At 32.4% G+C, this 23,764-nt stretch overlaps 2 protein-coding genes across 2 annotated transcripts in view; both read right to left on the minus strand.

The window, feature by feature from the left end:
- Smp_134450 (hypothetical protein) overlaps window positions 1-18,309 on the minus strand; it is a gene marked incomplete at both ends in the record, with an annotated part of 22,910 nt that extends 4,601 nt beyond the window's left edge. Inside the window, 7 exons of the mRNA XM_018800137.1 lie at window positions 4,978-5,122; window positions 10,544-10,771; window positions 13,488-13,709; window positions 13,902-14,123; window positions 16,550-16,814; window positions 17,290-17,440; window positions 18,104-18,309. Of these exons, the coding sequence (XP_018653981.1) occupies window positions 4,978-5,122; window positions 10,544-10,771; window positions 13,488-13,709; window positions 13,902-14,123; window positions 16,550-16,814; window positions 17,290-17,440; window positions 18,104-18,309 (1,439 nt within the window). The remainder of the gene's footprint in view (window positions 1-4,977; window positions 5,123-10,543; window positions 10,772-13,487; window positions 13,710-13,901; window positions 14,124-16,549; window positions 16,815-17,289; window positions 17,441-18,103) is intronic.
- A 4,019-nt stretch (window positions 18,310-22,328) lies between these two features.
- Smp_178650 (hypothetical protein) lies at window positions 22,329-23,195 on the minus strand (the record flags this gene model as incomplete). The annotated part of the gene is made up of 3 exons (XM_018800138.1): window positions 22,329-22,703; window positions 22,751-22,930; window positions 22,968-23,195. The coding sequence occupies 3 exons, from the start codon at window positions 23,193-23,195 to the stop codon at window positions 22,329-22,331; spliced, it is 783 nt and encodes a 260-aa protein (XP_018653982.1).
- Between the last annotated feature and the right edge of the window lie 569 nt (window positions 23,196-23,764).

Raw genomic sequence — 23,764 nt, forward strand, 5'->3', positions numbered from 1 at the left:
TTTGACGTGTTAGCTCCGTTCTTCAAAGGACCTTACCGCCGGAGACGGAAATCCGTGGGATAAGGCGAGGTTTGCATTTTTAGGGTCGACCTTTTCTAACCCCACCCCTCCTTGTGGGAAGGCAGCATCGCTGTCATGCTGGTTGTCTGAAGGAAACACCTTACTGCTGTCACACCTCTGTACAGTCGGCAGTACGACTTCGCCTTCGGACCTTAGTGTGCACTTGAACATATTGAGCACATATTTCGATAATACTTAAACCGATCATTATTCTTTCAATATTCATCATACTATCGAAATTTATCGTTAGCTGTAAAACGAGACTACAGTCGTTTCAATGTTGGCCATTGAGAGGCGCTCAAATAGTCTTTCTCTTCAACAAAGACTTGAATCAGTGATCAGCGTGACTTTCACGCAGATAAACTGATCATTATCGGTAGTGTAATAAGAAGACGAAGATTATCAGAACTATGTGATATATTAGCCCAATTCATTCCGAACAATCTGATCACACATATACTTGTTAAGAACATTTATATATAAAAATAAAAGGTCAATTAAACTAGAAATGGAGGGTAAAAGGAGACAAAGATAATAAAGAAAATAATACGAAAAACAATTTGAAACCTAATCACTCTGGATAATAAGCTAATATTACCAGGTTAGGTTTAAGGTGAGGACAAACTGTTTTTGAATACACAAAGGGGGTTAGAATTTTCGTATGGCAAAGGCTTCGGTAAACTTTAGTATAAACCCTTTCACACTTTTATACAACATCACAAAAGACGTGTTAAGATCAATCTTATGGCCTGCTTCCAAGATATGTTTGGCGATAGAAGATGATGGATGTTTGTTCTCTACTCTTATTGGGTCATTTGATTCTAATCATTATCGAAAGGTCAAGATCAACGTTTCACCAACAACCCAAGCAACATATGAATGAGTGTGTCATATCTCATTGCGTCTATCAACTTGATGCAGAGGCACACATTCCTAGGAAGGAATTGCGATTCATATGTAGGGCTAGAAGAACTTATACCTCGGTGTCTAAAAATTGAATACATTTCAACGACTAGATAAACGTCTTTCTCACTCCCTGAACATTAGGCTGAGACGGGCCATAGGTTTGATATGAAATGGGTCTTTGCACTGTTGTGTAGAGTTCAGGGACGTATACTACAGTTTATTGAAGCCTTGACAATACGAAAATTGAAATTCTCTTCATGTGTTCACAAAAGTTCATCCTCACTTTACACCTATCCTAGTAGTTCTGATATGTTATTCAGTGTGGTGTGATTTACATCATTTTCCTTGTTATATTCTTCATGCGATTACTATAAATTGAATCTTGTTTAAACTAAATCAATCAGAAAACAAGGAATAACTGTTTCAACTCTAAATCTTTTCGGTAATGAGCATTCTGCCCTTACATTATATCGAAAACAGGATATTCGATTCCTGATTTTTGATTGAGTAATCCAATTTAGGATCATAAATGGATGCCATAAATAAGTTCCGAACTAGGTTTAAGCGGCTAATCATTGTAGATTGGTGTTTTGTGATTTTTTTTAGTTGGTTTCACTTTGTGAGTAAAGCTCATTTTGAAAGATCTCCGCTTCTTTCTATAATTTTACTTATCATAAATTATCTGAAACTATAATGTTGCCTTAAGACATTAAATAAGACATTAAATATTTGTAAAATCTCAGCGAATGAATTTGTAGTAAATCCAACGTTTCGCCTGGCAATCTGGTCCAAGCTTTTTCAAGGAATTATAATCAAACATCAAAATTATCGAATATAAATAGGTACATGGTTCACTGAGTTCATTATACACTGAATAGGTCATCCAATCAACGTTAACAATGTCTAAACTAGGTATATGTACTAGTGTGTAAGAGGTGTGTGATGTGAAGTGATGAGTGTTCATATAACATATTGTATAGAAAACGTAAGAGGTGAGAGGAGAAAATTACATTCACATTATATATTGTCTCTTATCAGTGAATTTATAAGAAAAACGTACAATTTGTAATATATATGAAATGAATCATATCTGTCACTGTATGTATAACATGAAGATAATTAAACAAAATAAAAATAAAATATAAAGGTGAAATTTGAAGATCGTAATTTTTGACTGTATGTATGTGTCATTTTTAATGTTCCAATGAATTCTTTAACAAATTCCGATAAGACAACAGATTAGAATCATTGAGTGTAATTGTTGTCATTTTAGATAATACGAATTAGATAAAAACATTAAGGAGTTCAGGTTATTACTTATTAATGATTAGCTGCCATGGCACTGCTAATTGTATTCCATCTCTCCTATTAATATTGTTTGGATTAGCCCAAATGTATAGGACTTCAGCTGTTTGTCTTTCCTTGTAAGAATTGAAATCTTTTTGAAGGATTTTTGTGTGAACGAAATCAATTGTATGACCCGATTCTATCGAGTGTAATGCTATCGCTGATTTGTTCTCCAGTTTCCTTACATCATCTGAGGATTTAGGAATGTGTTTCAAGCATTGTTTGTGTTCCTTCACCCTCACATTCAGTTGTCTTGATGTTTCACCTACATACGTTGCATTACAGTCACTACATTTGATTTCATAAACACAATTTTGTTGTTCTTCTTTATGTGTTGGATCTTTAATTCTTACTAATTTTGATCTTAGAGTATTGTTTGTTCGAAAAAATACTCTTATATTTTGATTATTTAAGATTCTTCGAATATCTTCCGAAACTCCTTTCCGATATGGGATCACCACTGTGTTAACCCATTCCTTTTTCTGTAATCTCTTTGTATTAACAATGTCGTCTTTTCTTTCATTCTTAATTATTCTTTTAATAAAATCTTTTGGATAATTGTTCATCATTAGGGTAGATGTAATTAAATTTATTTCCGTTTTCACATCATTTTGTTCAGTGACAAGTTTTTGAGCTCTTGTAATCATATTTTTGACTACTGTCACTTTGGTCGAGTGTGGATGTGCCGATTTAAAATCTAGAAATTTTCCTGAATTTGTCGACTTTCGGAATATACTAATTTTTAAGCTATCATAATCTTTCATTTCAACTAAACAGTCTAGGAAAGGTAATTTGTTTTCAGGAGATTCCAATTCTTCGGTGAACCTGATTTTTCTATCAAAGTTGTTGATAAGTTTAAACAGTTCATCCAAATGGTCCCGTTTTATAATGACAAAGGTGTCATCTACATATCTTAACCATACTTTTGGTGCCTGAGAACATAATGAGATGGCACTAGTTTCCAATGAATGCATAAAGAGGTTAGCAACAATTGGGGAAACTGGTGATCCCATAGCTACACCTTCTGTCTGTCTGTATAAATCCCCTCGAAAACTGAATATAGTTGAATGTAAACATAGATCTAACGCTTTAATAATATCCGTGGTAACTAGAGGACAGCGCTGTTTAAGATCAATGTCAGAATCTAATAGATTATATATAATATCTAATGTTTTCTTAATTGGAACATTAGTGAATAATGAGCAAACATCAAAACTTGCCATTATTTCATCTTCTTCTATATGAATATTAGAGATAACATCTCTAAAATCATTCGAATTTTTTTTTTTATTCCGTGTTTGATCAGGCTTTCATATGGTTTTAGAATCTTAGCTAGGTATCTAGAAAGATTGTAGGTTGGTGAATTGGTATAATCAACAACAGGTCTTATTGGGACATCTGTTTTTTTATTTTTGGTAATCCATAAAATCTGCATGGTTTGTTGCTTTTCGGATATAGAGAAAACCATAGAGATGGTCCTAGTTTCGGTTTTAAAGCCTGTAGCATTTTGGTTGTTTCGGCTTTCAACTTATTCAAAGTTGCTCTACATTTGTTTATCTTGATTTTTTCATAAGGTCCAGTGTCGAGAAGTTCATTGACTTTTTTCTCATAATCAGAATTATTCATAACAACAGTGGTGTTTCCCTTGTCAGCTCTCATAATAACAATTTTTCTGTCTTTACGTAGCTGTTTTAGAGCATACATTTCTTCTTTACATAGATTAGGTGTATTTGGTTTTTGTTTCAATAACGCATTTGAGATTCTAAACCTCACTGAATTCGCTTGATCAGTCGGAACATTGTTTACGGCAGGTTCAATAACCGGAATAATTTCAGAAGCCATAAGATGTGTTTTGCTCAAATTGAAATTGAGGCCTTTTTTAAGCAATGATAGTTCGTGTTGATTTAAATGTTTGTCAGATAGATTCACAACAATTTTGTTTATATCTAGTTCTTTGGAATTGTTTCTAATCGTGTCATTATTGGAATTTGATGGATGTTTAAACATTTGTTCGAATTTCCTTATTTGACGTTTTTTGTAATTTGATCATAAAAGTTTTCTTTATGTTTAAAAAATTCAACAACATTTGTTTTTATTTCTGGTGGTATAATTAATGATAAAACATTATCAATGTTTACTATTCGTGAACGTAGAGATTCCAAATTTTTAGTGGATTTATGAATACGTTCTCTAAGAAATACTCTAGTAGCTATAATAGCTGCTTTTTGTCATCGTGGTGAATCGTCTGGAGTCTTGATGTCTGATTATAATTCCTTGAAAAAGCTTGGACCAGATTGCCAGGCGAAACGTTGGATTTACTACAAATTCATTCGCTGAGATTTTACAAATATATTATTCCTATTTAATGTCTTACATCAACTCGGTGCTCAAATACTGTGAAACTATTCGCTCTAATTTAGACGAGAGTTCTTATATGATGTTGCTATTGTGACATTTTATCTTTTTAAATCACAAGTCAATCACATAGTATAATATTTATCTTAATTCTTCTTAGCACACTGATCCAACGAAGTTTATTGTATTCTAGAATTTTATTTAATGAATTCAATTATGAATGTTTCAACAATAATCATATTTTCCAGACGACTTGAAAATACATAGCTTACAAATAGATAATTAAATAACAATCAAAAAACCACTAACCTTGAGTATTGCTTTTTCAATATACCCTTATTCGAAAGTGAAGAGTCCATCAACCATAAGCCCACGTTTCTTGAATTGTAATGATCAGTTGATTTTGGATTAGGTGAAACTTTACTGAAGTGAATCTCTGGTCGTAGAATATTGCCTCATAAAGTGGTAAAGACAACGTAAATTAGTAACACCATTAACCAAACAAGTATACATGGTTAGTTAGAGAACTGTTAAGTTGAATGAGAAGATTTACTTATACCACGCTTAATTTTATAGTTTTCAGTGAAAGATAAAAATATTTCTTAAATATAAATGACAGTATATGAGCACCTCAAAACTATTGATAATCACTGTTTCATAAAAATGTGTTAATTAGCCTTGAGTTATTTTGAATTTGATTATGTCTTTGACAAAGCCGGATTGAGATTGCTGAGGTTAAAATCGAATATACTATATTTCTAGGACGTTAAGCTATTTAAAAGTGTTATTTAAATCTAATCTGAATATAGCATTTAATATGTACGTCAGACTATTCGATCAAAACCTAGGGAAATATTTAACTGGCTTATTCACCATCCCATAGTAGTATTGTTAACGAAGGTAGTAGATAGAAGGAATGTATATTTGTTGTGAGAAGTTACATAGCATTTACACAATACATACACATAGCCTTTATTCATCCATTTGCATCTTTCGGTAGGTTCAGTAATCTGAACTATCTTTTCGTCTGGTCTCTAAGTGTTTTGTCTACTTCATCTTCCGCTGTACTGAAACTCTTCATTCTATCTGACAACTTAGAGGTCGCGTCCCACAACATGCTTCTTACAAGCAATCTTGTGAGTAGCGTCCACAGCAGTATAACATAAATACTGACCTATGGTTGATGATGTTGAATAACAACACACTTCATTTTTATTTGCACCAGAAGAGATGTTTAACTGGATTGTTGTACAACAATCGACCATCTCTTTTTCTTACGCTTAAAAAAGAAACGTTCTTCTTTGCTCATGAATTGCGAAGATATCAAACAGTTGAACTCGAATGAATAACAGTTTTCTGAATACTTCGACAGGTTACATTACAAGTTAGCTGAGTATACTATTATCTTTGAGATTATTTTAACTGATAAAGTTAAATAGACAGAATCAGTGAGTCTTATTTTATCAAGTCCAGTATGTGAAAAACAGTAAGTTGTTGGGCAAGTTTAACAGTTCTAAACAAATAATAAACTATGAAATATCATACGTATAATTTATAGTATCGAACATTTGGCAAATTTTAGTTGGCAAAATTATGCATAATAGATATTAAATATATGAAAATTATTTAAATAAGGTATTTGGAAAAACAACCTTATTAGGTGGAATAAAGCTAAAACAGGAAAAGGTATCACGAAATCTACTAACAGGGTCGGTCTTTTCCACTAAATTAACTTCTGATATGACATTAAAATTGAAGATGCCTTCTTAGTTATAAATCAGGTTCCTAGTAATCTACCAAAAGGCGTAAGATTACGTTTACTCTGCATAGATGTAGCAATTAATTCAATCCAAAAAATCCAACATATGTATATACAAAAGATAGACACAACCTCTTTGTTTACCTTCAACGATGTGTAGTTAACGAAAATTAAATTTTTAAGGGTTTAAGATTTATCATTTTGACTTATCATTTCATCCTTTCCCACTGAATCAATCATAAAAGTAGTTCCAAGCGTCCATTGGAGGGCCTACTTTCTGATTTATAAATGGGGATTTTTCACATTAACATACTTAATTTCGAACAGAAAGGCTGAGGAAATGTTAATAGGTGTTCCACTGTTCATGAAAGTAGCCCATGGTTTCATTGTTTGACGGAAGGACAAACAAGAAGCATCCGTCGTTTAATGATTTCTTGAGCTGTCACCGTTGTAGCAATTACTATGCGTGTGCTCTCACGGAAAAAAGTTGCACAGAATGTCCTTATTATGAATCACTAAGTGTTTAAACTGTCGAACTATCAAGTCCATTTAACTTTTATGACTACTTCTACCTAATAGGCAGTTTTGAAACACCTGGAGTACATATCTTCGAGTTCGGAGGTGAAGCGCAGACGCACAGTAATGCAGACGGTAAACCTGAGCACTTTTTTCTTATCACAATATAAGAGAAACATTGCTAGTTGTGTTTCAGATGCAACAGATAGTAAAGGTACCTAAAAGTATAACAAGGAAGGAATACTACTTCACCAGTTAGTGGGACCGAGTGCATTAACGAAGATTGTGTCAGTAGCATTCATATTTACAAGCAGCGAAAATGCCAACGTCAATGAAATATTTTTAGCATTTCGCCGGTAAAACGTTTTGTCTGATGTCACCTTAGTGATGGCCTCCCTAGCATAAACAATCCGTTATCTGCTAACTTCCCGGTAGCTCACCGTAATTTTTACAGAATCTGTATCAAGCATAACGTCTTGCAGCTCGTAATTTCACATCATGCGAACATGCTTTCTTTGGAGTGTCCCAACAACGACGTTTCAGCTGTTTCTTAAAGTGCACTAATAGTGTTGAATGGTAAAAATGTATACAGTATATCAGCACCATTTTTAGATTCCGTTCATACTTGAATGTCAGTTAGAGGGAAAATGCCACCTCTTTCCGTTATCTTGGAAATGTAACCGATTGGCGAAAAGGGAAAAATGGACTCAAGAGTTTCTGCCACTTGCTTAGCTACTAATGCAGATGAAAACCAAATTTGTTAAAGCCACCCACATGGTTATTAGTATGTACGGATCTAAAATCCTCTTTTCTACGTTGTGTTGTATTGGTTTCTGTACAGTGGTCACTGGTTTCAAACAGAAATGTCTTTAAGAAAGTGATTGTCCGTCACACTCCGGATTTGTAAGATTTATGGAGAATGGTTTTCTCTGTACTTATTACGAATGTTTAATTGGATAAAAAATTTTAGTTAACTTTTTACTATACTTCTAATTTCTTTGTGTGATATATAGACACTAATCGAGTAGTAAGATGGGCTTGTACCGAAAATATGTAGTGAGGTAGTGATTATCCAGATTTCAAAATCCGATAATTTGTGCAATCAATCTCCAACATTTATGAAGTTTACATAAATGAAAGGACTCAGTTAGTGAAAATCACAAATTAGTGAAGACAAATTGAAAGCGATCTAAAATAAATGTAGTTAAACGAAGATCGTATAAGAAAAGATTAATTGATGGTGACAATTAGTAATACGTTACTTTATTCAACCATATTCGAAATAACTTTTCTGACGAGTCCCAAATAGGACGAAACGCGCGTCCTGGATTCCACTGCTAGCCACTATCCATCTCTGCTTACCATACTTGTGAATCAAGGCTATATCGAGAAAATACGCACAGTATGCACATATGCCAATTAGAGACTGACCAGTTGCAGTCCTAACACATCGATGGGATGATTCAAACAAACAATACTAAATGAATTTTTCTTATAAATGTTTTAAACCTGCAGTCGAGAGAATATTTGGTTACTAAACTAACTTAGTTTCTAATTACACTCTCTATTCCACAGAGGTATGAATCGAGTAGATTCTTTACATATCCGAATTAGCAATTAAAATGAAAAGCAAACTTTGAGATAACGTTAAACTAACATTCTAGAAAAATATTTAGTCAACTCTTTTATTATATACTGTGTAATCTGAAAAGCATTTGTTGACATATTTTCAGTCCTTACAAATGATCATTTCAATTTCAACCCCCGAAAGTTCTACAAATCTAATCGCTTTTACTGTCTCCCATGAAGTCAGTACGTTATTATTTTAGAGCATTTCGTCCAAATTTGGACTACAGTTCTTATCAGATCATTTTAGTTATTATAATTTACTAAACACGTTTGATGCAGTAATTACATTCGTAATATGCATTGTGAAATTATAAATATTGATATTGTTATGCGTAAGGCACAACGATGTAGTAACTGACCTTTACAGTTTCCCATTTTCAATAGTGTCAATGATAATTTAACTACATTTTAAAATAACGATATATAGATGTTTGAATTAGTTTTTATAAATTAACGATGTTACTTAAAGTACTAACAAAAGTACAGACAAATACTTTGCTCCTCAAACAACAATCTCTACGTATATACTCTTTTTTTTTTACAAAATTTGCTTCATCTAATCGCATAGAAAAAGATCCTATTGACCTGCCTAATAATCTGTATAAACTTCACTCATAATGAAGTTTACACAATGTATCTAATCATTTATGACTGATAATGTTTGAATACAAGTTGACCTAATTAAAATTCAAATGAGGAAAGTCATTAGTATCGTTTTACTGTTTATAAATGAACCTTACTGGAAACAGATGATGATTTCAAAGCCCTACCTATTCAGTGTATTTTGTTATAGTATATGGCATTTGTTAACAATAAACTTTAATTATACGTAGTTGAAATGGCATTAAAAATCCACCAATTGACTTCTATATGGAAAGTTAACTGTAATATTTAAAAGGATTACTACAGGGTAACATGGAATTTATAGATCAATATAACGTAGTGTCGTTTCGTTTGCAGCAAGAATACTGACCATCAGATGAATGGTGCATAAATATAATGTCAAGTCCCTTCCACCTTCAGTATGACTTATATACTGCTTCATTATTTATTCATCTCTCTTATTTTATATGATATTCTTATCAATAATTGTTTTCAATATCACAGCGATTCTTATTTTGTATCCCCTTGTTCCTACATACGGTTTCATTTCATTGATTGAAACATATCACCTTAATTAAGGTAGATAGTTTCTCGCAATCCTTATGTATGACATTACCAACGAAGCTATTTTACTTTATGAGTAATTTATAACACTTAAGATTTAATCGACAAGAAGTTTATCATTTTCAATTTATAAATCATGAATTAATAGTTTGACTGTTTTGACACAATAATAATAATAATTTTTAGTTTACAACTGAAGAAGTTATGGAGAACTATCGTTCGCTCTAATACTCATTGCTTTGAAATAAGTAGTATAATTATGCAATTCGTTAAGATTTTATGAAAGACTACAGTTAGCAGCATTAACAAACAGGGAATCCAATTCTTTTCTAATTAATTAACTTTATTTATTTCAGCCATAACTCTAGTGATCCGATTTGTTCTTTATTTTTTTCTGTTAATTACCAGTTTATTATTATAATTTTTCATGCTTACAACTACGACAAATGTTGGTGACAAAAGTAAGTATGATTATTCCACTTATATAAAAGACAACTAAATCAGTAATTCTGTCTTCCCATATAGTTTATATATCATAGTTAATTAGTAACCTATTTTCATAAGAAGATTCCCCTATCTGAAATAGTTAGGTACCTAATATTTTTATAGCACGTTCCCCACTAATAGACAGAGATATTGTCAGCATTTGCTTCATTATTTATATGTATGATAGAAAATTATACTACATAAAATCACATTTAGTACTAGCTAATCACCGTATAGAAGGTAGATATTATAAACATTTTGCTAACATTAATTAGAATACAAGCAAAGAAAACCCTATAACAACCGAAATTAACTTACCTGTAGTTTTTAAACGACCTGACCTACTCCAGGCAGTCGTATCTTTGAAAGGTTCAAACGTTGGAGGAGCAGTTAGTTGTGGTATAGGCTTAGCCCCCCAGTACCGCCATTCTGGACGATTCATATGCTTAACTTTATCTTTAACCCATTTAATATACATTTTCCCATATTGTAGTTCTGGATCTACATATGTTGCAACATCTTTCATCTGATTGTATATTCTGCAGGCTAATCAAAAGAGAGAATAATAGTTAGCGAGGAGCAGAAATATCTCCGAACTGAGATACAACCAAAACGTGGCGTCTGTCCACGAAGTTATTGACTGCATGTTTCAGCTGTGTCAGTCAGTCAGCCAGCTACAACGTAGAACCAGGCACATATATGCATCGATCCAAGTTGCCATAACTCATTAACATAACAAGATGAACACTGAGTTCATAGGAGTAGTTAATTTAATGGTGATAATATATAAAAGAAAGATTGTATATAAGGATTTAGTACAGGAAGAAAGATATGAAGCAATTTTAATCTCATAGTTTAAGGGAAGATATCTGTGTGTATATGCACAGACCACGTGATTGGAGTCCATGAAAGAACTTCAATAAGTGGTCGCAAACCTCAGATGATATGGCTCAAATCGGTCAGAATGGTGCACACACATTCACTCTTTCTGCTTCTCAAAATCTTCAGTTTCAGTATTCCTTCGTATATACTTTCTACTTTACTTTTCCAAATTTCAGTCTTTCTTATTATCAGTATCATTGTCACTACATTATTTCAATTATTTTGCCATTTATTTTTTTAAATTCATCTCCTTGTGTTAATATGGTATGGGAAGTTGTACCAATGTATACATTTATCGGGCTGTATTCTGTTTTTGACTGACTGATAGTGAAATCAATGTGCTGTACTCTTCCTTGCCTAAACATCAATCCGTATTTATTTGATTCCAATGATCAAAAGTGAGTAGGGAATAGAAGATTAACAAATCCACAAGATGAATAAATTATCCAATCATGTAACTAAAAGTAAACAGGTACAAGATGACTTTCCTTAAAAATTCCAAAAAGAAACCTTACAGGAGAATCAAATAACTCTCTAATGAATGGTAGACAAAAACTGACTGGAGTCAAAAACGTCTGAATTGTATCATATTAATCACGATAGCGGTAGTACAATGGTTTGTCTCAAACTAAAATTAAACAAGTACCGATCAATCCTTGACTTTTTAATGGTTCGATTGAAGTCAGTCCAGTCATCTTTCAATATCCACAAATCACATGATTTCACATCAAAGCATTCGTTTGGTTTTCTATGGAAAAGTGAATTCACTTTATTTTCTAGCCTGACATAATTTTTATCACTATCATTACGGTTTTAATCAATGTAATCAGTATTACTATTAAAAACTTATTTATTCATGAATTAGCGTAAAATTCATATTAAATTTATCACAAAAAAAATAACAAGAAACAGTAGTCAAAGGAATGATGAAATACTTTATGGTAATCAAGTAAACGAAAGTGTGAATACCTGACAACCATACAAATCAGACGTAAAAAAAAACTAACTGATGTGCGTATGCGTAAAATGAATGATAAAGTATTTCTTGTCTAAATGGAACTGAGATGAATACTTTTCTTTCAAGTATCGAAAAATTAGTAAAGAGGGAAATGAATGTGGATTGAAATCTAAAGTGACGATTGGATAATTTGTTGTTTTTCCTTCTTTAATGTTCAGTTGGGTGACTGATTAATTGGTTGAGTATTAATTGTTTGTAATTTTTTCAACGTTGTATTTCAGTTTCCCTTTATACGGATCCTAGGCCATGATAAATTACTTAACATTTAGCTTATTTTCGGCAGTATTTGTTAGTCCATACACTTGGATTTTGATCCATTTTTATTTTCGGTGTAGGGTTGTGAAAATTGTTCACTTTCATTGAAATTATGAATCTGTCAATGTTAAACTATCATTTAAAATCTGGAAGATGGTCACGCAGTACCATGGACTGATTGAAGTAAAACATTAACACCGTTGGATATCGGCTCTGTAGTCTAGAGATTAGGAGTTCATGCGCGAGACCGAAAGCTCTGGGTTCTATTCCCTCTTGCGAGGTCGCGGACGAGCACTGCTGGGGAGTCCTGTACTAGGACGAAAGGGCCGTCCAGTGCTTCCAGGATTTCAATAGTGGTCTAACATTGATCGGTTCATGATTTTTGTGAAACAGTTCTACTTTGATATTTATGTTCAACCATGTGGATTATCAGTTAGTTTTTATTAAATTAACACATCGTGCTATTGAATAAAAATAAAGAAAATTCAGCCAATTTCGACGAAGTGATTTCAAACATCAAAAGACGGTTGAATGATGATCGAGAGGTCGGAGAAAAATGGGGGATAAAAGTAATTTTCGAGTCAGAAATACGAGAATTAATTATCCACATAACAATGTGAAGAGACAATGAATAACTTCATGATGTATTCTCCTCCTACGGACTAACATATTTATCTCAATCGCTGAGAATATTTCAAATATAATTTTCACATATAAATAGATAAGCTGTTTTCCTCCCAACCTATCAATGGCTACGAATAAAAGATATTAAAATCATCTAAGTATAGGGGTTTTGGAACACTCATCAATCTATTTGCCATGTTTATCTAGTACTCCAAAACTAATGTACCTATTAGTCATTAGATCATTTCCCCAAACGCGAGCAATACTTTGACCATGTAAAATAATAGTAAACTAGAGTTGTCTTCTATCTTTATAGGACATGCTTCATAGCCATAAAGTGACATAGAGATAGGTGTTGCATAGTGTACTGGATTTTAGATAGGTATGTCGATATTTTTGTTTGTGTTGCAGGTGACAAGCATTGGGTAATCCAATATATATATATATATATATATATATATATATATATATATATATTCGTACCTTCAGCGTTGATAGGACGTCGGATTTGTTCACCTTCACAACTTTTTCTCTCTACAAATCGACTTGCAATATCTGAATGGAAATCATGAAATGCTTCGGACAAGATGTTTGACTCTGACTTGGAGGTTTTCTTTCTTTGATGATTACTACTGCTACCACCTTCTTCCATACTTGAAGCATAATCTGAATCAATAAATTCACTCTTCATCTGATCCAACTGATCTTTAGTATATGCATAATTCATCTTCGTTTTTCTATTGTCATTATTATTATTAGTGGAGTTGTTTTTGTTAATAACACCACCAACGGAAAATGGAGCTAACTGATTGAATGGTCGTAAGATATTTTCATTTGATCTGGCCGTCCCAGTGTTTGGTACTTCTACATTGTTTGTTAATGTAGTGGTTTTAGTACCACTTGGGAAAGTACAGCTTATTTGTGCATCTGAAATATGTGATTCTTCGGTGGGAGTAAATTTCCACTGGATTTTATTTGATAATAAATTCCTTTGAAATAAATCATTAGGTATCCATATAGCAGTGTTGAATGGGATTTTAAAATTGGTACTTGGAATTGTTTCACTATTTTCTTGTTTGACAAATTCTACTACTAAAGGTTTATCTGAAACTGTGAATCCTAAAGTAAATTTAAGAAAATCAAAAATACAATATGTTATTGTTATGCAATGGAAAATGGATGAAAATATTAAACAACTGATATCCTAACTTACAAAATAGGCGTAACTGAAGTATATGGATGAAACAATCAAATTCAAAATGACGCTTAATGTGCTTTTGTGCAATATTTATTCATTTATATATTTATAAGAGCATTCTACCAATACAGTTGATGTCAGTTCGTGATGAAAACCTTAATCATTATTTCTTATCCTGACTCTTAATCCTAATTCTTAGACCGAATTCGAGATTCCTCATGGTCAATTTAAAATCATCCAATGTCATCTGTATACTACTTTGATGCTACTAAGAAAAATTTGTAAAAACTGGAAAGTGATTAAATTCGCTATAAAATTAGACTAGGAGTTTATCCATAAACAAAGCTGCTTATATAAAGCATTGACATGTGAAGTGATATTTCGAGTTTTTTGAATCTTTCACTAGTGTCTACAGTTTATGAGAGACAATAACTAAGGAATTTAGTAACTACAACATCAAAAAAGTAAGCTTTCGATACATATTCTTGTCTCGTTATAGACTTATGTGATAGGTGGTAATCTTATAAGGACATATATTTTTCTCGTACATCGTCGTTTATTATGAATATATTATCGATAAAGCTTCTACACAAAATTATGAAGCTCCCCAAAAATAAATTAACCAGTTTGGAATGAAGCACGGTTATAAGACGGAAACATTATTTCTAGATGTCTTATGTACTAAAGAAAACAACGTGATTAAAGCTTTTCTTTTAAACTCAATTGTTAACAGTGATCAAACGAGGGTTTTTTAGAATGCTTTGAAGTTCAAAGATACTACTCATAAAAAACAAGTAACATGAATAAAAAGGACAAAATAGTACCCTAGTTTCGATCAGTTTACCATATCATTAGTCAAAAGCAGAATAGAGCCCAACAAACATATGCGTTGGTACAACTTCCCATACCATATTAACAGAAGGAGATGAATTTAAAAAAATAAATGGCAAAATAATTGAAATAATGTAGTGACAATGATACTGATAATAAGAAAGACTGAAATTTGGAAAAGTAAAGTAGAAAGTATATACGAAGGAATACTGAAACTGAAGATTTTGAGAAGCAGAAAGAGTGAATGTGTGTGCACCATTCTGACCGATTTGAGCCATATCATCTGAGGTTTGCGACCACTTATTGAAGTTCTTTCATGGACTCCAATCACGTGGTCTATACATACACTTATGACTTCATAGAGCGATGCCACAGTTTATTTAATCGTAAGCAATTTTCTCTAAAAACAAAGATAATAGAACTTCACAGTCCAAACATTGTTAAAACAAGTAAAATATCAATATTATTGAGGAATCTAGCCCACGAATAAAATCTTATTGTTAGTTTATATATATATCTTTAAAGAGTTCTAAGAGAGTTATCATAATACAAGTGGTTATTCAACAAATGGATTCACGTTTGTCTGATTTTTATAAGCTAAAGTCGGTTTCATACCGATAAAAAGTAATAATCGTTCCTAATTTTAGCAAACAATCTACCAAAGATTATTTTAAAAGTAAAGTGTTTTCAAAAAATTTTAGAGGGTTACTAGTTCTTACTCAAAGTAATCGGAATGCTATCGACGGAGTTCAAATTATCCCAATTTTTTTCGCAGATTTAGTAGAGTGAATGCAACTATTTAAATTTGAGGCATTACATTTAATAACGCGCTGGTGAAAAATCCGGTTAGTGTAAACTTTTGAGACACATAGGGACAATGAAATTATCATATACCTCAGAATTACCACAACCCTTTCAACTATGTGGAAAAAAATCATCTTCTCATCCACTGAAAAAATAAACAAACGTAAAAAAAAGTAGATTATTACTTAACAGTAACCGTTCCACATGACGACTGATGAACATTGTTGCAATGAATATCATTGTGATCTAGCTCCGAACTTCGATACTTTAATAAGGAATGTTCTATCTCAATATTCGAATTCTTCAGTGACCGAATAGGATTTTATAACAGGGTAGTTTACGCTCATACTCTTTTTATTGGTTGGCTATCCATGTGGGTTTTCAGTTGAATTGTATGGTAATACAGTTCATAAGCCATCAGACTGGAAAAGTACATACAATAATGCATATAAGGTGTTCTTTGTTAGGAAATATTTTAACTGTGTAGTTTCAAAATATCTCACATAAATGAAACTAATTCGATGTATATATTGCGGAATAAAAGATTGCTCTACCTATAAATCTGTCATACATTTAAACCAAAGTTTGTAGATTTTCAAAGGTTACTTTCAATAATTAGCTGAAGACAAGTCATTCTAGATTAGTATGGTTATTTATCAGATGAGTAAAATGTTTCCTTTGAAAAAAAAGATCACCACAAAATGCAAATTACCATTTCTAATCGAGGAACGCGATTCATAACCAGATAAAACTTTTGCAACATAATAAGGAACAAGATAATGCTTTTGTGAATGATTTAATTCCTCGCAATCAGATATACACTGAGGTACAAGAACAAAATCTCCTGCATCAACAGGATGACGATGAAAATCCAAATACGATAGTAGTTCATGTACATGAGTTTCTTGAATATTTTCACGATGTTTTATATTTGAATTAGGGTCTTCAAAGCAGATAATAAACGTGCAGTAATCTACCTATAAATTGTATAAAAGCAATCAGTTTGAGTAAATCATAAGAACTTACTATGAATATCAGTATATGATATATTTACTATCAATTTGTCATTTCGTTTATTTTAAAATGAAAATGAATTGCATTCATGAAAAATTATTCTACAGTGATAATGATTCGACTTCCTCAGTGTTGTCCTTGAAAGGTGTCGCGATTAGGTGTGAATCCCTTTTCACCTACTTCTCTTTAGGTAGCCGAGTAGTATCAACAGCATTCACACGAAAATTTTGTCTTAAAGCTAAGCTCATAAATGTGTACTTGACAAATACATTACTATTACCACTATCCTTAATATTGCAGTGCTTTGTATCTAGTGTTGAGTAACTTAAAATGAAAAATTAAGATTTTGTGAACTTAACATAATGCTATTCATCAAAGACCAAGAATTTCAAATGCTAAATCTAAACAATGAATATCAAACCATGTACAAGAATTTACCTGTGAAAGTACAGTACCCATAAATAGCCGACTACCCTCGTTATACTTTGGAGCCAAAACAGTATGACCCAGAAGTAAAGCACCAGCTGAAGGAGCTATTCGAATATCATCAGCCCACCAATCAAGTTGTGAGCGACCGTTTATGAAAGATCTATCATGAACGATATAAACCACTGTATTACTGAAATATGATATTTCACATATAATAAAACCAAGACGAACAATTTTTTTCAGGCCTAAACCTTGTTACCAGCCTATATTATGACAGTCCCTCTGGAGTTGTTTTAAAGCTTAAGATTTTAATTTCCGAAAAGTTTAGGATTGTAAATGGTGTTACTTGAAAGTTGCGTTCATGATTGACTAATAAAACTAATGAAAATTTAAAAACAGTGGTCAAAAATATTGAGCATTTAAAGAGTACAAAATTGTTTTACGTATCAATTATATCAAATAGTGACGTTAGTTGGACAACCATTTAGAGTTAAAGTCAATCAGACACCCGTTTCCTCTTGGAATGGGTCTCTGAAGCATTAGGCACCCAACATGCTTGAAGGACATTGATCACGGGACTCATTATTCGAATTTAGTCCCTAATAAGTATATGATCGTTTTTTTAGTATGTGGGACTGTTGAGATTTTCAAATTTTGTAATCTTACATTTATATGTGATAACACACTTAAGCTGTCTAGAGTGACAAAGAGCACAACAAATACTATAGTTAGTTCAATTAATATAAAGCCATCAAAGTATGACAATATATATCACATTAAATACTTGTTACAAACTGCAATTGTAAAAGGGAAGTATATTCACCTAGCTACACGATATCTGCTTCGTTTGAATTTATTACCAGCATGTTCCTCTGAACATTCACATGCAAGACACGAATTACGCATACAGTTATGATTATGACCTTCACCATACATTGTGTGGGATGGAGAGGTGATAAATTGGTTTGAATCCGTTGTAGTTACTTCTTCTGATGTGCCAGAAATTGTTTGAGTTTGACAGTCATTCATTTCAAGCAGTTTACTTCTTTGAACCTGCTGCTCATTAATCTTAGGGAGGTGAATAGAACTGTCTGTTAATAGTGTTTCACTTGAAGGGTTCGAAACTTGACAAGCACTATCTTTAAGCAATAAATGAATGCAAAAGGAATTTGTTTTAAGCACAAATGTGCACTCTTTAATACATATCTTCTAAAAAATGGGATTTTTTCTTATCTTGTTTCTGTTTGTTTTGGCTAAACGGGTATTAATAGAAAAATGTGATCAAGTAAAACTGATCAGTGATAAAAGTCTTTAAATCTTCTGTTAACATAATGAATGCGAACCAGATACCAAGGAAACAAATAACTGAAAATAATATCCATGTCACTGACATGAATTTTAAGTCATATTAGACTTGATTGTTAATCAGTGATTTCCAAAACTTAAAAGGTCTATATGTACTGCCTGAAGTTTGTAAATATGTTACTCATTAGATGACACCTTAGTGCAGCCTACCTTCACAAAGGAACTGTAGTAATATCGTCATAAGGCTGAGGTATGAAGGTTTTGCATTCACTTTTATGTAGATTTGTGGGTTAGCACAGTTAGAGAGTTCCAAAATATGAGGAAACATCGTTCAAGTGCACGTTGGTTTCGATAATTCTTCAACTAATCATCACTTAAAAATCGACTGGAACAACAGTGAGAGATAAGTTTAAGTTGTGGGGTTCTCTGAGCAAATATTCCGATTTATCAATATTTTTATTTCAATAAAACCATGACAACGTGGAACTTTTAACTTTTACTCAAAAATCGCTTCGTTTTCTATCTTTAACATTTTGTCCTTTTTATTCTCCATCAAGACGACATTGAAGGTACTCATATATATAATCCTAATGTTATTTCAGTGCATAAATGGTTTAATCTATAAAGAGAATCGGTCTTGTATGCTAAAAATTAAAGAAACCAAATATAACTGACGAAAAGAGTGTTATTTTATGCTACAGGCGTAATCGGTATTCAAAGTAAGATTTAAACTGAGTCATTTAATCGGTTTCTTTAAACTTGGTTGATTATCCTTCAACTAATACAAAAAAGGGTTACGAAAGACTAGCTGATGGACTAGTGAGGAAAAGAGTTTCGCCAAAATGAACAGTCGTACTCAAAGTCCTTTACAATTAAAAAAAGGATATAAAATTTCATCTTACCGAACATTTTCAACTGATTAACAAAGTTACATTCATGAAATCTCATTTAATCTTACACTAAACACCATACTATCAAGTAATATGATTTCACTTTATCGGAAATAAAGTTTGAAACTAATTCTTCTATGATTGAGTATTTTTACTAGGTAATATATCTTTCATAGTTAACTCCTATAAATTACTTGTTTTCCTTTTGTTAGCAAGGACAACTTCACATATACATAGGTAAATTTATCATAATAATAAAATATTAGCAATTTATAACCTAAATATGCATGCTGAAATAGTAGTTTAAGGTGGAAAATGCTAAATCATATATATGTATATATGACAATAAGGGAAATAAATACCAGCTACTAAGCAAATGTTACACATTTAAAAACGACCGTATAGCGGTAAAAATCCTTGAAAATGGGTATTTATTTAAGAAATAACAACCTGAAAAAAAATTTACGTTATATTTACGAAGACAGTGTAATATTTAACCATGAAAACAAGTTATCGGTATAAATCGGTTACTCTGGGAAACGTAAATAGTTATGACCTAAGAGTCATTTCACATAAAAAGATATTTTATGACTCTCTTAATAAATAAGATAGACTAAAAATTTATTAAAGTCAGTGAAAAAGATTGGATCATATAATATTAGAAAATTCAAATTTGCCATTGAAAATCGTATTAAATTGTACGTGGGCACTCCTGAGGAGTCTCAAACTAAGGGTTATGTCTGCCTGGGTTTTCCAATGTCTTCTTAGACTGATACCAACCTATGACAAAAGCCATTCTTAATTCTATCAAAATCAAATAAGTTTATCACTCTAATTAAGCTTAAGATTTCGGCATAGATAAGGCTTAATACTTCGTGTCACTTTGCCCAACAGGTTTTTACTGCTTCCTTTTGATAGGACTGAATCATAAATAATAGACAGACTAGTCGGTTATTCAATTTATGACAGAAATTATTTGTGATTGCAGTCTTTTTCAAGATAAATGTTTATTTTTAATACTATTGTTTCTAGTAACGTTAGTTTAACTCCTTTTGGTATAATTTCTCTCACAAGTAATGCATAATCTGTTCAAGTTAATACACTACTAATTAGCCAAACAGTGAATATTCAATTTTACATGAATGAAAACCCTGATTCAGTTGATGGACAAATGAGTATAACAAAAATAAGACTGAAGTAGGATGATCAAGAAATCCGTTGTACTAGGAAACGTTTGCCTTTAAAGTTTTTTTAGAAAGATCCAAAGTCAATTAAATACATCGGTACAAACTTATGGCGAATCGAATAAATCAAACGAACTCACCTACATTTAGCATCATCATTAAGTCTGTTAAAAGAGATGTACCACTGATTAACACGGTTTTGAAACACATAAAATAAATTAATAAACACAAACGAGACACTATAAACTGTACAAAAGATCCTTTTTAAGTTGCCACAGCCCAAAAGCCATCAATTTTTGTTCATATTTATAAATTACTGAGAGTTGTTAGCCACACCTATTTAACTTCGTTACACAATTTAGATAGTCTTAACTTGACATTAAACAGAGAACATATCCAAGGAGATAATCTCGGAACATGTCAGACCAAAATATCGCATCAGTTATTAACTGCTATTCTGAGCTGAGCAGTGATGCAACTTCATATTGAAATAACCATGACTAGTGGACAGTGACTAGCAAAAGATAAGGATTAGGATCAAATGGAGTTTCACAAATGCGTTTATTACCTATCTTCATCTGGATCATGAACACTATCATCATATACTCCTTGTTTCCCGTCTTTTCGTTTTCGAGTTTTCATTCTTATTTGATTTCCTACTAATGGGAATACTTTTACTACTAGTGGTTTCCTCCCATTCTTTTAAACTACTCTTGCTGCACTTGTGTGAACTTTGCCAGCATGAACCAATACTATGTTTGTCCACGTGCTACTTAATTCGTATTCAATTATCTTTAAGTCTAGAAAAATTCTACCAATGTCAGAAAAGTGCGAACAAACAGCTGCACATTGTGGGTCGTGGTGATCGTCAGATTTCAATGAAATTGTGAGCTGATCTAAATTAGTTCGCTACGTAAATTTACTCAGAGCTTTTATGAATCCCTGAATACTATGAGGCTAATAATTTGCTTAAAAGCACAAAAAAAATGCGGGTTTGTCTAGCTTATAGTTAGCCTCTAATTTCAACTTGCTCTGCGTACACGTTTCTCCAAGTGGAAACACAAATTGCATTACATTGTTCCGTAACTATCATTTTCATATATTATATGAGTTACTTCTACTATGGTTCTAAAAAAGACAGGAGAAAAAGCTGATTCCCGATTAGATAATTGAGCAAATTATAGGCCTGGTTGCAAATGTAACTACAAATATTATATTACGTATTATGATCACAATAGACCAGCGTTCACAAAAAACTTTTTTGAAATCTCTTCATCAAATATATGGCACACGAATTATTTTACAGCCGCTGACCAGTAGTAAAACTCAGTTGTTTATAAGCCGCTGGCTACATTGAATCAAACATATGTCACTAACGCTTTAAAGTTTAAGTCATTTTTGTAGGTTGTAAATGATGTTTAACGTTTTACTTTTATTAATAAGATAACGAAGACTTTCTTATTTCAGTACTTGTTTAGTATGAACTGAACAACCACTACTTTTTGTGTATCAGGTGCCAAGATTAAGATGGAAGTTTTATAATTCTAACCAAAACTTCATAATAATGAGAAATCTTTACAGTATCAGCCAAAAGCAAAGTTTCGGAAAAGTTTGTGACATATTCGACACAAAATTTATCTTTAGAATTTGTCTTATGGGCTGTCGTATATCAAATCTTACCTTTCATGACTTCTTGAGATGTCAAATTATGTATCTGTGAATTTTCAGCAGAACATATCCCACCTGTAATGTCGTTTGGAAATTTGTGCAGACTGTCAACCACAAACTTAAAGCATGAGTTCGGGCATCCGTAAAGTTTTGAAGGAACTCTGATACTCCATTCAATTGGTGAAAGCTGGACAAAACATCCACTCACAGCAATTGTAATAACATTCAGTCTGCTCTTCGAACAACATGTCATCATTAATAATTTAGAAGCTAGTTCAATAACTCTGTTATTTGGCTTCACATTGTTTATTAAAAGAGTTAAATATAAGGGGCGTGAGTTGCAAACTGTGGATAATTGTTGCACTTCGTACAATTCCTGTAAGTAAAAATGTATATGAAACACATCGTTTATGCAGTACCTACTTTAGTCAATAAACCGTCGGTGACTAGTAATACACACTCTGCATCCACATGCGAGTAAGACGCCAATAACGCAGGAAAGACATAACTACTAGTCCCAAAACATACACTTCTTAACCACTTATTTAACTCCTGTATGTTTATGTAAGAGGCTATTACCAACTTCATTCGAAAGCGTTTGACCTATTCACAGCAATGTTCATTAGCAAAGAGAGCTTACATAGTCATCGAATGTTATAACATTAAAATACAAGGCTTTATTGTTTACTGCCATCTTACATAAATGTTCGACAATATGAGTGCAAATCTGATCCCACACTTTGTAAATACTTCCAGAAGTGTCAATACAGAAAACAATACGAGACTCTCTAACATCACCGAAAATGGTTTTGCGTGTTGATATTCGTGCACAGTGGTTTGCAGAACTACATAATCTTGATATTCGCATGCTATATCATTTCATGTAACGTTTAGTCTTCGGTAGGTTCCCGTTCACTCCGAAGGTAACTTGTGTGCAAGAGGAGTGTTAGATGCAGTACATGAGGATCTGGATGAAAGAAGAACGAGAGAATAAGTGAGCCAAGCAGTTAATAAGCACGCAAAATAAACTTACAGTTAGCAATATCTGTGATCGGCAAAAACCGAAAATGACACAAGCTTAAGATTAAGACTATCTGATTAATGAAATTAAAAGTTGGTAGTGTAAGATTTCGAACGTTATACATTCAGGCAATTCAAATCCTCTCAAAACTCGCAGCTACAGCAACATAAATATAAACAACAACAATGGTAATCAATCATAGAGATTAATTCAAAACAAAGTGCTCAACATTGTTAACTGCGTAATACATTATCAAATTAATGCATTATGAACAGAAAAAAGTAGTCATTTCAGCGTTCTTCTCTCGTCTCATGCCTTATGCATATCTAAGGGAAGGGGAGTGAAAACCATCCTCTTTCATATCTTTTTATCTCACATCGTCTCCAAGCCGATAGTGATTTATTGAGTCATTGATT

This window comes from Schistosoma mansoni, chromosome W, assembly GCF_000237925.1.
Source record: "Schistosoma mansoni strain Puerto Rico chromosome W, complete genome".
Lineage (NCBI taxonomy): Eukaryota > Metazoa > Platyhelminthes > Trematoda > Strigeidida > Schistosomatidae > Schistosoma > Schistosoma mansoni.